Source organism: Sabethes cyaneus, chromosome 2 (genome assembly GCF_943734655.1).
Source record: "Sabethes cyaneus chromosome 2, idSabCyanKW18_F2, whole genome shotgun sequence".
NCBI lineage: Eukaryota > Metazoa > Arthropoda > Insecta > Diptera > Culicidae > Sabethes > Sabethes cyaneus.
In genome coordinates, this window is record NC_071354.1 from 27213045 (window position 1) to 27229551 (window position 16507).

A 16507-nucleotide genomic window follows, 5' to 3' on the forward strand; every position below is an offset into this window, starting at 1 on the left:
ACCCGAGATCCGATGTGATGAGCTTCAAGGTTCAACTTCCATTGCCAGCACCAACTCTAACAAAACGGAAGATTATGTCGTACGTAGCGCAGATATTTGACCCACTTGGCCTGGTGGGACCAGTAATAGTAATCGCGAAGCTCTTTATGCAGCGCTTATGGTCGCTGAAGACCGATGAAGGAGATTCCTACGAGTGGGATCGTCCTCTACCTCCATCTCTCCAAACCGAGTGGAAAGAATTCCACGGAACACTTGATACCATCGCCACTCTCCGAATTCCACGTTGTGTATCCTTGGCTAACGCAACCTCTTTCCAACTCCACTTCTTTTCCGATGCCTCACAGAGAGCATACGGAGTATGCTGCTACGTTCGCTCAGAATGCGCCGAGAGCGTTCATGTCCAGTTACTGACGTCCAAGTCCAAGGTTGCTCCGTTAGCTAAGCCACAAACAATCGCACGTCTGGAGTTGTGTGGGGCCGTATTAGCAGCCAATGTTTATAAGAAAGTAATCCAAGCTCTTCCACGACCCGCTGAAGTTTTCTGCTGGACAGACTCGTCCACTGTACTACACTGGTTAGACTCCCCGCCATCCCGATGGAAACCATTCGTAGCTAACCGGGTAGCTATGATCCAGGAAACTACCCAATCCTGTCATTGGAACCATGTTCTAGGAACCTCCAATCCAGCTGATCCTCTTTCCCGTGGTGTCAATCCGGTCGACATCGAACAACATTCGCTTTGGTGGAATGGTCCGGACTGGCTATCCCTGCCACCATCTCAGTGGCCCGTGAGCGAGTTGCCATCGCTCGACCCTTGCTGGATGTCAGAAGCCAAAACCAAAGTAGCTATGATCGCTACTGTCGACTCAACGTTCTCCGATCCATTATTCAGCCGATTTTCCAGCTTTAACAAGCTTCGTCGATGTATTGCATATTGGATGCGATATTTTCGTGCTTTGAAAGCAGCCTCCAAGAAGACCACCATCGTACCTTTTGAATATTTGACCACTGCTGACTTCCGTGAAGCAGATATCGCCCTTTGCCGACTAGCCCAGCGTGAATCGTTTCCAAAGGAAATTTCCAATCTTCTCTCCGGCGATAGAGTTGCAACGTCATCGCCATTGAAATGGTTGAAACCGAAGATCAGCGTAGAAGGCATCATCCGAGTCGGTGGGAGACTCGGCAACGCCGCTGTTTCCGAAGATGCCAAATTTCCAATTCTCCTTTCGTCAAAACATCCGCTAGCGATTCTGCTGGTCAAGTACTACCATCATACCCTGCTGCATGCTGGTCCCCAACTAATGCTTGCCACAATTGGCCAGAAGTTCTGGATCATTGGTGGCCGAAACTTAGTTCGTCGCATATACCACCAGTGCCATACGTGCTTCCGTAGTAAACCCGTCTTGGTGCAGCAGAGTATCGCCGATCTACCAACGTCAAGAGTCACACCAACAAGACCGTTCGCCGTATGCGGGATAGACTATTGTGGTCCCGTGTATATCAAGTCTCCGATACGCAACCGAGCCCCAACAAAGGCATACATCGCTATTTTTGTATGTTTTGCAGTCCGTGCCGTGCACATCGAGCTGGTTTCCGACCTATCTACGGCGGCTTTCTTAGCCGCACTCCGCCGTTTCGTCGCCCGACGTGGATGGATGAGTGAAATCCACAGCGACAACGGTACTGCCTTTAAAGGTGCAGCAAACGAGCTGCACAGAATCTACGAGATGCTGAAATCCAACGAAACGGATCGGAAACAAATCCTCGACTGGTGCGCGGAACATGAAATTGTTTGGCGTTTCATCCCTCCACGAGCACCGCACTTTGGCGGGCTGTGGGAGGCCGCCGTTAAATCAGCCAAGAACCACTTATTACGCGAAATTGGCACAGTCAACGTAACCTATGAGGACATGGTCACTCTATTAGCCCAAGTGGAAATGTGCCTGAATTCCAGGCCCCTGGTTCCAATTCCCACCGATCCGTCAGACCTGAAGGTATTAACGCCAGGACACTTCCTGATCGGAACCAGTTTCCAAGCCGTCCCAGATATCAACTTAAGCGACATCCAGGACAACCGTCTAACTCATTTCGAGCTCACACAGAAGCGATTCCAGCGAATCTGGTCCAGGTGGGCACCAGAATATCTCCAGCAACTACAGTCGCGAGCGACCAAGTCCAGCTCTCCCGTCACAATCACACCAGGCGCTGTTGTGGTGATAAAGGACGATAATCTGCCACCAATCCAGTGGCCGCTCGGAAGGATCACCAAGGTGCATCCGGGCAAGGACGGCGTGGTACGCGTCGTCACCCTGAGAACTGCAACCACCGAAGCTGTCGTCCGACCGGTTGCAAAGATTGCGCTGCTGCCGATGCAGGAGCATCTAGAATCCGTAAATGACCAGGTAGAGCACGCCAAAATTGCTCGAGGCCTTCGTGGGAATCAAGCAGGTAATTGCGGTTCCAATACCTTACAGTAACCTTGTCAAGGCTACCTGGTCTTTCTTTTCCCAGACGATCGACGATAAACAAAGGCATTGTTTATCAATATCCGCTTCAGTCGCTGACCCAAGCGTAGACGACAACCCAAACGTGGCCGACCGGCACGTGCTTCTCACATCGTTAGAAGAGATCTACAACTTGAACAACAAATAGATTTGAATTCGTAGTACCAGTGTTGAACTAGCTAGGCCAGTTCAAGGTGGCCGGAATGATGAATATTATCAATTATTAAATCTAAAATGTACATAATTCTACCTACACTAAATAATCCTAATTGATCTTAAATCTAACTAAACTACAATTGATCTTAATTCTACTTAAACTATAATTATACTAAATTTGAGTTAAATAATGATAAACTTAAACCTATTTATAATGATTATCAAAATGAATTATCTACATTAAAATTGATATGTTACTGTAACATCCCTAACGAGGTGATAAGAATGAAGAGAGGAGAGATTTGATAGAGCGCACTCGCAAACCAATTCGATATCCACTGATAGTGATGATTGTAGATAATAGTCGATAGAATTGTACATAATAGTCAGTACGAAATATACCATCCAAGCGTGTACATATAGTAATCGCATCCCGTGTTATCCAATTTATTGAATCTGAAATTAATCCAGTACCGTGACTGGAAAAAGGGTTAATCGTGTGCTAATCCTGATCTTAAGTTAAGTTACTTAATTCCTAGTGGCGAAATACGGTCGATACGTGTGCATTAAGTGCAAATTAATCTCCGCAAAGTGCATTTTACACCCGCACAGAGCCGTGCAAGTGGCAGTGAATAGAACCATTGACGGAGGCATTGTGCTCCGTATTCCCCGGTGGACTCATCGTGCTGATCAGACTTTCTGGGCCGTCGATTTCGCGACGGTGGAAAATCCTTCGAGGACGGAGCGGGTAAGCCCCCCAACAGTGCTTTTTTAAGCAATGCTAAAATCTGAATTTTTTACGTCCCCTTAAAAAATCCCTCGAACTTTTCCCCCTATTCAGTAAGTTCGCGTTCCTATCCGCGACCTACTAATCGGCATCTGATGCGTAATCGGCAAAGCGTATCGGCATAGATGCGTAAAATGCCATCTGTCTAAATTGTTTATCGGGGCATACACTCACCGCACCGTTCGGCAAACGGTATTCGTCGTCTCTTTTATTCTCTGGTGTTCTTATGGGAAACTGCGAGTTTGACGTCTCACTCGCTGTTCATAAGGATGGTGGGAGAACAAAAGAGGTAAACATATAGCAGTACAAACGATCCGACTCAGAACAGTGTTGTCAAAGCAAATAACATTGAAACACATCGTTGCTTTATTAAATCACTGAGAAAATCTTCGAAAATTATTGAAACAACTGTCTTTTGTGTTGTTTTTAATAAAGAAAAATTAATTATGAACATACATTTCTCTTGAAAGTATTGAACCACGTTTTCACCATAGGAGGTTTCAGTTAATTTTAAACTTAAAATTCTTATTTCCAGAACCGAAACAGTGTCTTGGCAACACGATAGTTCATCAGTTGTGCTGCAGCAGCTGCTACTGGTGAACAGGTTCCGTCAATTCAGAATTTGTTTTCAGTTTTGTTAGAAAATAATAAAACTTTTGGCTAGTGACAAAGCCTTAGATAATAGAAAAAAAGAGACTGAATAATATGGTATGTGACAATTGAGTGCTTGACTTTCAGAGTGGTTGTAATCAGTGCTGAAAATTTGATGAATTCGTTAGTAGCGAGGTGGCGATTGCTGAAGAGCAGCTGAAAAATGTACGTTTTTGGACAACAATTTTTAATTCATCATATTTCTTGTCGGAAACCCAGTAAATTGTGTTTGCGTGAATCAAATGTATGGTTAAGTGATTTGTGAAGATGATCCTATCAAAAGATTTTGAAAATATGAATAAAAAAGTGCATTTTCGGATCGTTTATGTTCAACTGATTAAAATAGGTAACACTGCTTAACTCGTTCCTTACCCTAAATTCTTGACTAGATTTTGGACTACGTGTTTGATTAGATATTGGCCATTTGTTGGAGCAGATTATAGACCTGAACTAGACGTTGAACCTGCATCAGATTCTAGATCAGATTTTGAACCACATTTTTATTAAATTTGGACTAGGTTTTGGATAATACTTTGGACCACATTTTTTTCACATTTTGGATCAGATGTGGGACGGGATTTTGAACCACATTCTGGGCCAAAATCAGATTTTGTTTTGAACCATATTTTTTATCAAATTTTGAACCCAGATTCTAACCCCCCGTTCTAGGCCCGGTCCGTGACGTGCCGGAGGACCCTGACGAAGGTCCGATTTGGCGCACCCTCGTTTCTTAAATCAGTGTTCCTTCGAAGTTTATTATTTTTTACAATTCGATAGTCGTACGTGATTCGTCCAACTCCCTATATCCAGTACTTCGGTACACTCGAGAGTACATTACAGAGGTTCTGGCAGTCTTTGGCGCCCCCTAGAGCTAGCGCCCTTGGTGGGGGCCAGCCTGACCAACTGCACGCTACGGTGCTGCCAATCCCTACTTCCTCGCAGGAATACGAAAAACTTTAGTAGAGATCGGATAGCCAACCTCGGTGGAAACTAAGTTCGTATACCAACAGGGAAGGAGGCGCAGCGTTGTCTCGGCGAACTGTTTTATGTGCAGCTGGATGCAACGTACGATAGCTGCTCGCCACGGGACATCAAGAGCATCATCGAGAATATGAACCCCCAGGTCGGCAGGTGATCCGGCCCAATAACCTGCACGCCGAGACGAACACTTAATAGCTTCCCGAGGCCTGGTAATCAGAAGCACTTTCATTCCCCACAAAGCTATCCACAAAGCCACCTGAGATCACTTGACCAGGGAACCTTGAACCAAATTGACCATATTTTTATCGATGGCCGGTTTTTCTCAAACATCACCATCGCACGCTCTTTACGGGGTGCGGATATCGACTCGGACCACTCGGACACCTAGTAGCAGTATATGTATGCTCAAAACTATCGACGATTTATACCTCGCGACAAAGCTGCCCTCCTCGGTTAAACATTCGGCAATTAGACAATTCACGAGTTATCGAGAACTACGCACACCCATTGGATGCAACTCTATCTTCCTCTGTGGAACTAGGTGCTTCGAGCCTCGAAGACGGATGGAGTAGGATACGCTCGGCCGTCAATGAGTTCGCAAATGCGGTGCTAGATGAGCAAACCTCAAGCGCACTAAATGATTGGTTTGACGGGAAATACCAAGATGCGATGTAGAGCTGATGGAAGAGCTTGGAAAAACTATCTAAGCATTGCCACGAGGAAGAATTTGGCCAAATATCGACGAGCGCGGAATGAGTTGACCACGATCCTGAGGAGAAAAAAGCGCCAGGAGGACAGAGATCGTGAAGAGCTAGAACAACTATTCCGGGTTAATGACGTGCGCAAGTTTTACGAGAAGGTGGACCAAACTCGTAAGGGTTACACTCCTAAACCTGACAGCTGACATATGTAGGGACGAGGAAGGGGATCTAATCACTTCACAGTACTTCGATGCGCACCTCAACGGCGATATAGCAGAAGGAGACGCAACGGAAGTTAACCTCGCAGTGCCTACAAACGACAACAGCTTTCGATCTTGAAGAGATCCGTCGAGAAATTCGTCAGCTGAAGAATAATAGAGCCGCCGGAAAGGGCGGACTCCCGGCTTAACTCTACAAAAATGGCCAAGAACCGCTAGCAACGGCACTTCATTGAATAATTTCTAGGATTTAGGACGAGGAGAAACTACCGGAGAAGTGGATGGAAGATGTAGTCCGTCCCATCTACAAAAAGGGGGACCGGTTAGATTGCTGTAATTACCGCAGCATCACATTGGTCAACGCTGCCTACAAGGTGCTCTCCCAGATTTTGTTGCGTTGTCTATCCCCAATAGCAACAGAATTTGTAAGGCAGTATCAGGCGGGCTTTATGGGAGTCCGTGCTACTACGGATCAAATTTTTACTCTCCGGCAAAATGTCGACAGGACTACGTGCCACGCATCATATTTTCGTGGATTTCAGGGCAGCATACGATACAGTCTAACAAACTAACGCGGATGATCAAAGCAATCCAGGAACGAGGGATGCGTTACGTGCGTGTTTTAAGGGCACTCTCGAGAATCCTTTCGAATCGCACAGAGGGTTGCGGGAAGGGAATGGATTGTACTGTATGTTATTCAACATCGCTATTGAAGGTGTGATCCGGCGAGCGGGCTTCGAAACGAGAGGAACGATCTTCAGCAAGAGTAACCAACTCCTAGCCTTCGCAGATGACCTCGACATTATTACTAGAAACCTTCGGACGGCGGAGGTAATCTACGCCAGACTAAAAACGGAGGCTAGGACGATAGGGTTACAAATCAATGCGTCGAAAACCAAATATATGGTAGGAAGAGACTCCAGAGAAAGCAACGTTGGCCTCCCACGGAAAGTGACTATTGACGGTGATGAACTTGAAGTGGTTGATGAATTTATATATTTGGGATCTCTGAGCGCTGAATTAACATTAATGTGAATGTTAACAGAATGTCAATTAACAGAATTTAATGCAAACTCTATAGAGGATATGTAGGATGAAAATAATCTTAATTTTAACTAAATTTAATTTAAGAGAAAAAATAAGATATACATTAGCAGTACACTTGAAAAAAAAGTTGTGGTTCAAACATTTGGTAACCGTCATGAATTAGGCAAATAAAATCCAAATTGTCAACTTACCTAATGATATCATGTGCTGGATTATGGTGACCATATCACTGGCTTCTTTAGTGTACAATCCGCTTTCAGGATTCGTTGTAAGGTCATTTTCTAAAAAAGGGAAAAGAAAAAAATCCAAATTAAAATGGGTTTGTCTTAAAAAAAGAGACTTGCCGTAATCACGGCCAGTAACTATGAGCAAAAAAGCATATCACAAATCACCACGAATCCGGAGGTTCAAAGGTCCCGCGCAATATTCTCGTTTCAGAAAATTACCCAAAAATCCAACAAATGACTCAATCTGTCCCCGGCACCAATCAACTTAACACACACCGATGACACTTGATCGTATACGAAGCAAACTTACTGCCCGGAGGCAAACATTAACGCACGCACGATTATAAACAATCTTCCTCCGTCGCTTGCTTTGTCAACTCTTCGTCGTTCGGCATTTTCCCTTTTGCTTATTTACTGACGATTGTATTAATCCACAGCTCCAAATTATGTTTATCTGTCTGTCTGTCCGCAATTTTCTTAAGCAATGTCAAAAATTAAAACGCAATTTAGTTTGTTCGAATCAATCTTAATTAAACTGCATTCTGCATCAAACGCGAAACATTAATGGGATTACCGGAAACGAATACACTAAAAAAACTCGTCTCCTGCGGATCTCTACAACCGAACCGTCTATTTACGATGATGGAATGGATGATCTAAGGTTACGCATCCAGCACCGAGTCCAGTCGAGTCGTCACACTTAAGCATTAATGTGGGTGTTGTGGGAAAGCGAAGCCAAAGCTAGCTTCTGGAGTTGGAATTCCTAAGGAAGTTCAAGTTCGTTTTCATACTTAATCAAAAAATAATAATACAACCGGAAACGTTCCAACGCAATCATATCTGCTAAAAACAACTACTCAGCAACAAAAAGTCGTTTAATGTTTTCCAAACAAACTACCTACTACTTGTGGAAGTCGCAAGTGGGCCTCAAATATCCCGACCACAACCACTTGAGCACTGCTTGGTTGGTACACTAGAGTGAGAGAAATGCGATCACAAACAGTGATTTTAAAATCACGTTCGTCAACTCTAAACAAACTAACGCACTATGTTGGACTAAGCAGTATTGTTGGAAAATCACAATTTTGTTTCAAATTTTAGTTACTATTAAAACTTATAAACGTAGAAGTGCCTGAAAGTTTGACACTATTTTTTAGTGAACCGAAAATTCGGCCGTATACCCTTGTTGATGCCTCCAGTTCCACTGCTCCGCACGCAACCAGTTTCATCGAATGAGAACACTTGAACCTGTCGATACGCTTTTTGCTTGTGAGTGTTTGCCTAAACCGTATTACCCACATTAAAGCGGATTATCTACACCCTCCTGCCAGCCACTAATTACGGAACAGATTATTGAGCTTTAGGTATATTGCACCAATCATAAGTTGTGGTTTTCTGGACTTCGGCATCCGGTTGTGTCAACCAGGATGGTTGAAAAATTCTTTGTACCTACAGATGTTGTATTGCAGCTTTTTTGCTTGTGGTTTAATCATCAAAGAAGATTTTACTATATGAATCCACCCAAAATACACACAAATTCTTGTAGAATGGGTGACCAAGACTAACAATTACATGTAATTATACTGTAGAGTGTAATATCTGTTGCATAACTTAAGGCTATTTAATTAAAAAGTGAAATTCCCGTCCAACCGAAATGCAATTTCGACACATTAGATTCTACAAAACAATTACTGAACGGGACACAACACTAAAAGTTCTTACAAAACGGATAGTTTACGTTTGAAGCCGACCGGTTTCGGGAAATATGTTTCCCATCAATGGAGTGTTGTCCAACTCTTATCAGAAGCTTTAGCAAAGTTATCAATCAATCATCCTCAGAGTACAGAGATGAGCTGACGGGGCCATGCAGAATCATTTGAATCACGTGGTCTGTCAAAATCCGGTTAACATTTCTGTAAACAGTAAACATGGTCGTTTGACTGTTATTTTGACAGTTCACGATGCTCGATAAATTTTATTAGTAGATTGGATTTCAGTTATCTTTATCAATTTATTTAAAATAAGTATTTTAAATGCCGACAAAACTGCCTTAAAATATTTTTAAAACTCTAAGAAAACTTAAAATTGGATCTAGTTAATCTTCTCCACACGCTTATGAATTGAAATTATAAATTGATCACTTTGCCTTGCCTTACGACTAGCCCCGAAACAAACCGGTCGGGTCACTAGACGAATGATTGATTTTATTCATGATGCGACAAAAATTCCAAACCAAACCAAACACAACGATTGTTTACCGAAACTATCACAGCTGACCGAGCACATTGGCGGCACATCGGCTTACTTCAGTCAGATAGAGGAAAATTTTTATTAATTTTGCCAGCCACCAGCCACCAGCCACCAGTTGTTGTTCACGCCTAAGCTCGTGAATTTATCGATGTCGATCGATTTGAGGCGAACAACCGGTTCCTTGCGAGCGCAGGGTACAACCCAACGCACCCGGGTCGGCGGGACAACGTGACGGAGCGGGATGCGAGCGGTCGTCGTGCGAAGAACTATTTATAATGATCTGCATCGGGCGGTCCCGCCACCGCGCCGCTAAAGCGATTGGAGTAGACATCTTGGCGACCCGCCGAAGTGCAGTATGAATGGTTCGTAGCCGGAAGGATCCGCTTTAACATACAAAAAAAAAGTCTCGATACTGCAACATTTCACGGACCGGTTTTCGACGCACAAGTGACAATCAATCAGCATTAGCTCCGATCCGAGGAGGGCATTATTTGTCTTTATGGGTTAGAAGTTTTCAATGGCGCTCTGATACGGATCTGACATAGTCCCAAGCATTGGAGTGTCAACCTTGCTGAGTATTTTTAGTAGGCAAACTGGAATTTGAACTATGCGAGCTTCGGTTTTAACCTTTTATGTAAATTATTTCGAATTAGCTGAAGACTAGCCCAATAAAGGGCAACATCACTTCGAGTGATAAATACGGTTAAAATACCCTAACGATATTCATCAATAGTATTAACTAATCAGGATATAGAGATGATAGATATATTTTACATAAACAAAACAAACAAACAAATTTCAACAGTGAAATAAAATAACAAAACAAAATATAATTGCAAAATTCCAACCATTCAAAGCAACCATTCGAAGCATCCAAAATTCTGCTTCGATTAAACATTACAATTTGTAAAGCACTAGGAATAAAAACCATCAATAAAACTCTTTGTGCGCTCTATTCTTTTCTACAACCATTCATTATTCATTCGTATTATCAACCAAGTTCAAAAAAGTAATCAAAAATGAATTTAAGACTATTTGTCTCTAGAAGAAGTTGTGCCGCATCACATTTTACATTTTACGGTGACGGACAGCCTATCATCAATTGGTACAATATGCAAACTTGGGAGTCCGGCCGCGAAGAAAAGTTTCAAGAAAAGCATTTCGAGTAAAGTAACATTTGTCTTAAGTCAGTCCAATTCAAATCATTCTCTCTTTGCTTTGATTACCAGCCGCGATCGTTTTTGAAAAAAGTTACTGTTGGCACAGCTAGCATGTAACCGCATGTATAGAAACCGAGACAATTCAGACGAAGAGGCAGACCACTCTTTCGAAGAAATAAAATCCGGAAAATAATCCTCCCACCAAGCCTATGTAGCTTTCACCTGGCGAGACGTTGCAGAATCTTTTTGGAAGCAGTATGGTGCATCTTTGTAATGTTTTTTGATGATGGGAAGAAAATCGTTCTTCAAAACATTATAGACGTAATATTTAGTGTTGATTTTAACATCAGGTTCTATGAACAGCAATGGAACCTTCCAATTTTTGGAGAAATATTGCCTTACCATCACCCTGAAAACATTCTGGAACCTTTCAACTGCCAGTCCCGAGGAATGATGTGAATGATGTGCAGAAAGATGTGCTACATATAGATGATCATTTCGTTGGTTGTGATGATCCTGTAGCAGAAGCATTTTTTTCGTCCGAAAACAGAATTTAACAACCTCAGTTTGAAAAGAACCACCGATTTCGAATCATTTTACGGATCAGCTGCCTTTGATTTTCTACAGCTACTTTTTCTTCTTTGATGCAGCAATTCTCGAGGCATTACTCTCCTCAATTCTCCATACAAAATTCTCTCCCGTACCCTGTTTCTCAGACTGAGGCCGTTGCAGGAAACCATTACTGGCGAATATCAGTGCGGTTTTCGAAAGGGACGCTCCATGATGGACCAAATGTTCACCTTGCAACAAATGCTCAATAAATTCAACTTGCAGACTCACCATTTGTTTATAGACTGCAAGGCGGCGTATGATTCAGTTAAATAAGCTGTGGGAGAACATGGTTTTCCAACAAAACTGATTAGGCTGAGACGTGCAATCGTTGATGGTTCAAAATCAAGCGTCAGGATAGCGGGTAAGCTATCGAACTTGTTGTTCAATATTGCATTAGAAGATGTTATTCGAAGGGCAGGCGTGCAGAGAAGCGGTACCATCATCACGAAATCCCATATGCTCCTAGGGTTTGCGGACGAGTTGCGGAGTTATGAGTTGAGCGGTGGATGAGTTACGTAGTCAGCTGAGGTCCCGTAACCTGTAACTCCGTACAAAACTCTCGCTCTATAAAATGTTGACTCTTCCGGTGGTACTCTAAGGCCATGAAGCATGGACGTTAAAAGAAAGCGACCAACGAGCTCTTGACGTTTTTGAACGTAAGACTCTGCGATCAATTCTTGGCGGCATATTAGACGAAATTGTGTGGCACAGACGTACGAATCATGAAATATACCAAGCATACAAAGATGCCGATATTGTGAAGCGTCTGAAACACGACAGGCTGCAATGAGCTGGCTACGAAGCAAGGATGTCGGATGAGAGACCAGCAAATGAAATATTTAGCAGAGAACCCAACAGAGGCTGACGATTTCGAGGCAGACCGCGTACCCGTTAGATGAGCGCTGTTCACGAGGATGCTAGAGCAGCGGATGTTAGGGGCGACTGGCAAGCGGCACCCCCAGACCGAGAAACGTGGAGACGGCTTCCGAATTCGGCAGATTCAACAAGCGGATTATCACCAAAAATGTATAGTAAGTTCCTGGACTGCTAATTGGGCTGAGTAACTCACATCTGCTGTCTACAATGAAGTTTCGTGAAGGAGAAGAAGATAAACCGATTGCTGCGAAGAATCGCATTAGCTAGGTCATAAGTGGCTGGCTACGACAGGGAGAAGACAGTTTCCAACATCGTTGAAAGCATATCGGTGCGGATACTACAGAACAGATCTCAATGACTACCTGGGGGAATTTTTCTCGGTAGAAACCCTCTGAGTTGCCGTAGCTTGTACTCTGGATGCAGCCGAAGATCAACAAGCTCGTACAATCCTCGAAGAGTGGTGTGTGAATCCAACCAAACCTGGACGGATACGTATTATTCAGGATTCTGCCGCAAAGATGAACGGTGTGGCCCCGAAGCGTCCGAATCTGTTCCCGGATTCCCCGTACATGCCACCTTCAAGTTCCGCAAATGGGAAGTTGCCTACTCCGGCGATCTACAAGAAATGTTCCTACACTCTTAAATGAGTCTACCTGTAAATAGGTTGGATTTAGCTAAAACTTGGTTGAAACTACTCAAAATGTCCTTAAAGTGTACTTATTCTTATCTTATCTTATTCTTATTCTTATTCTTATTAATACCATCACAGCCACAATAAAGGATTCCTGGAAATAATTTCAATTATTTCTGATCATAGAAATATTTAAAATTATTTTCTTGTCTGTATTAACATTTGCAAAATATCAGAGATATATTGCAAATGTTTAATCGGCCAGGCCAACTGTGAAGTATTGCCGCAAAGACGATTATACGAAATGGATCTTGTTTGAACAAGTTATTCATACATAGATGCATTTCAAAATCAACAAGGGAGGAAGAAACTGGGACGTCTCGTACCAACCGTTTCTGATTAATAGTAATTTTGTTTTCGTTGGGAGTATCTTTGCTAATAAAGGTTAAATGATACTCCGGACCCACGGGGATGAACTTTTAGCCTTTAGACCAAAAGCCCGGTTGCAATTAGCCAAGGTTATAGCGCCTTATTTCGCTCTCTGAAAATAGATTAAACTCTCCAACTACCAACAGTATCAGTTCAAATTATTTCTTAAAAAAACGCTGTATTGGGAGAATTTTAGCAAAAAAAAGAAACTTTTACTCATCTGCGTTATAATCCACTACTGCAAATTAACTACTGGTTAAAATATTCTGTCCGCATCGATCGACCTCAGCCCTTGGCCGACAATACACTTAGAATATTCGGCGTGAGTGTTATAAACAGTTCCAGCACAGCAATACACTTTTTCTGCATTAAAGCTCCCGGAATCTAGTTGCTCTAGTTTCACCCGGTGAATCCATCACGGTTCAGCTTATTCAAGAACACTTTTACACAATATTGCCGCGTAACTCTTACTAAGTTATATTCTTTTTCATGTAAAACTCTCAAAATGTCCTTAAAGTGTACAAACTCAAACTTTGGGTAAAAAATTCAACCAATTTTGGCTACTTGCTACCGATAATTGAATTATTCTCTGTGATAAAAAATGCAATTTTAAGTTCCACCTACAATTTTTTTGGTTGAAAAACTACTCAAAATCTGAGTTTGTACACTTTAAGGGTATTTTGGGTAGTTTTATCTAGTTTTTAGTTTAAGCTAAATCCAACCAATTTACAGGTAAATTCGTTTGAGAGTGTACAATTCTGAATCAGGAAGGGCTATCAGAGCGCACGGTTGTTCGTTAATTCCGTTCCGTAAATTAATTCCATGAGATTATGAAGTTAGCACTGGATATAGCTTCACCAGAAGATCACCAGAAGGCAGACTTTTGAATTCGTAACTGGGTTTTAAATCCTTGGTCCCATCGGAAAATTGAGTCCCGCTGAAGTATCACTAAAGACCATTCGATGAACAGAACAACCATCATGGTTTGGAACACGTTCTTGGCTTATCCTGTCTAACGATCGAAGATGTCTCTTGCTTCAAGATTAATGTGCAACATGACCTGAGATCACTGGTAGAAGTTGACATCGTGCCGACGAAGAGTACTTAGCTTCGTGATCTGCTGGGGATGGTTGGCTCGCTGGTAATTCTAGGGAAGATTCTGTTGTAGGACGTTTGGAGAGTTAAACTGTACTGGAACCATCGCATAGATCGAGGATATGTTCTTACGGTGGAAGCAGTGTGGGCAAGTTCTGAAGAAGCTGGACAACGTCTGAATTCCCCGGTGCTACTTTCCGGGATATGATCCAACCTCTAACAATGACCTGGAGCTTTACATATTCATGGACGGCAGTGAACAAGCCTACTCTACAGCAGCGTACTTCGTGTTTGCGACCGAGAACCAATTCGATGCACCCTAGTTACCTCCAAGACGAAGGTAGCTCCACTACAGCAAATGTCAGTACGTCGACTGGAATTGCAGGCGGCTGCGATTGGCGCTCGCTTACGCAAGACAATCGCTCGTATTTCTGAAGCGTTTTAGCATCGTAATTTCGTGGATTAAATTGGATGCCGATACTGGCAGTATCCCTGTCAAGAACGGACGAACGGCGATAGCTAGGAACAAAATGAAATGTTGCCGATGAAGGTACGGAGTGGGATAAAGGTTAGAATTGCAAGGTATCGTTGCCAGTGGTGTCGCGAGTACAAGGCCACCACTGTAGTTCTGAAGATGAGCCCTGTTCCTTGGTTCCGCGAGACCCTTTTCGACCCTTAACCTTAATAGGCATCGATTACATGCGGTCATATCAAGTGAAGGTCGATCCTAGATCTGTTAAACACTGGATAACGATCTTCAAGTGATTGGCCGCTTCGCGCAGCAGGAGCTCCGAACCACTTTCAGGCGACCGATTCTAGTGGAATTCGCTACTCGATCAAGGCTCCGCCGGATAATGGGAAGGCGTTTGAAGGCGTTGGAACACCGAGTACGTGCCGATCCTAACTTGACAGCCAAAATGGTTCTTCGATGTGTCACTGATCCAGAAAGGAGCGTGGGTGATGGTGGCTGATGGGAAACTTAGGAACCTATGGACAGTGTTGTGAAACCCACAGTCGTGTGGTCTAATATTCTTACAAAGGCGTACTCGTTCTAACGAGCAAGCCGGCATAAGAATCCCTTTCGGACGCTTGCTCTAATTTACTCATACAAAACAAAGCAAAGCAAACCCTAGGTGTTACATTCCGTTATCGAAACTTGAACTTCTGTTTTTATACGACAGACTTCGCAGCTTGCCTCGACAATTGCAGGGCCAGTTGCTATGATCCTATTGACTCTAAAAGCCTCTCCCAGTCGCGATTCGAATATACGACGACTGGCTTATTAGGCCAGCATCATACCTCGAGGCCAACTGGGAGGCCAATTTACCGGCCAGTGTGCCGCTAACTCTCACGGGCAGCTGGCCGCTCATGAGTTGTTTATTTAGTGAGCGGGCTATGCAGAAAGACGCTTCGAGCTCGCAAGTGTTAGGTAGAAGAATATCTACACACAGCAACGGCGGCTATTTGTCGAACGCTTGAATCAGTGGTGTAAGCATAGAGGCCTATGCTTCTCATACTCGCACGCGTGACAGTAGGCATCGTTTGCTTCACGATCGATTTGCAACATCGCCTGTGGATTCGTGGCCAGCATAATACTGAACGAACGGTAGTGTTAATTGCTATAGAAAACAAGGGTCGGTAAAAGTCCTGGTGTTAATAATTTTGATTACCGTCTGATTTATAGGCAGCGTATATTAGCCGTGGTTATATATAGGAGGTAAGAACGAAGCAAAGAACTGCTCCAATGCATGATTTAGCTTATCATAATTATACCGAGCAGCTCAATTATCAAGCACAAGGCCGCCGGAGTAGACCAAATCGACTCTAAAATGCTGCACTAGCTGTTTGATGAACTACTTGTTGAACATCTTTGAACATGAACATCAAATCAATGCACAGTGGATCCTCTCCATACAAAAGCTGGACAAAAATAAAAAAGTTGTCCAAAGATGCTGAAAATGCCACCTAAGGGTAATTTTGGGTCGCTGAATCTGATTTTTGCATCTAAAATGTTCTAAAATTATCATATGAACGTCTATGGTTGATTAAAAAAATATTAATACTGTAAATCATATACTTTATTTTTCTGCATATACCTTTTATGTATTCTTAGTTCTTAAAATAAATTGGGCAAGCTCATGTTTCCAATACATACATAACTGTGTTTCAATTTGAAGTATTT

The 16507-nt window shown here is 43.0% G+C and overlaps 1 protein-coding gene across 4 annotated transcripts in view; it reads right to left on the reverse strand.

Moving 5' to 3' along the window:
* Positions 1-16507, reverse strand: part of LOC128738028 (RNA-binding protein fusilli) — a 204189-nt gene that overhangs the window by 60535 nt on the left and 127147 nt on the right. For all 4 annotated transcript variants that reach the window (XM_053832836.1, XM_053832837.1, XM_053832834.1 and 1 more), the window contains exon 5: positions 7237-7326. In XM_053832836.1, the coding sequence (XP_053688811.1) occupies positions 7237-7326 (90 nt within the window). The remainder of the gene's footprint in view (positions 1-7236; positions 7327-16507) is intronic.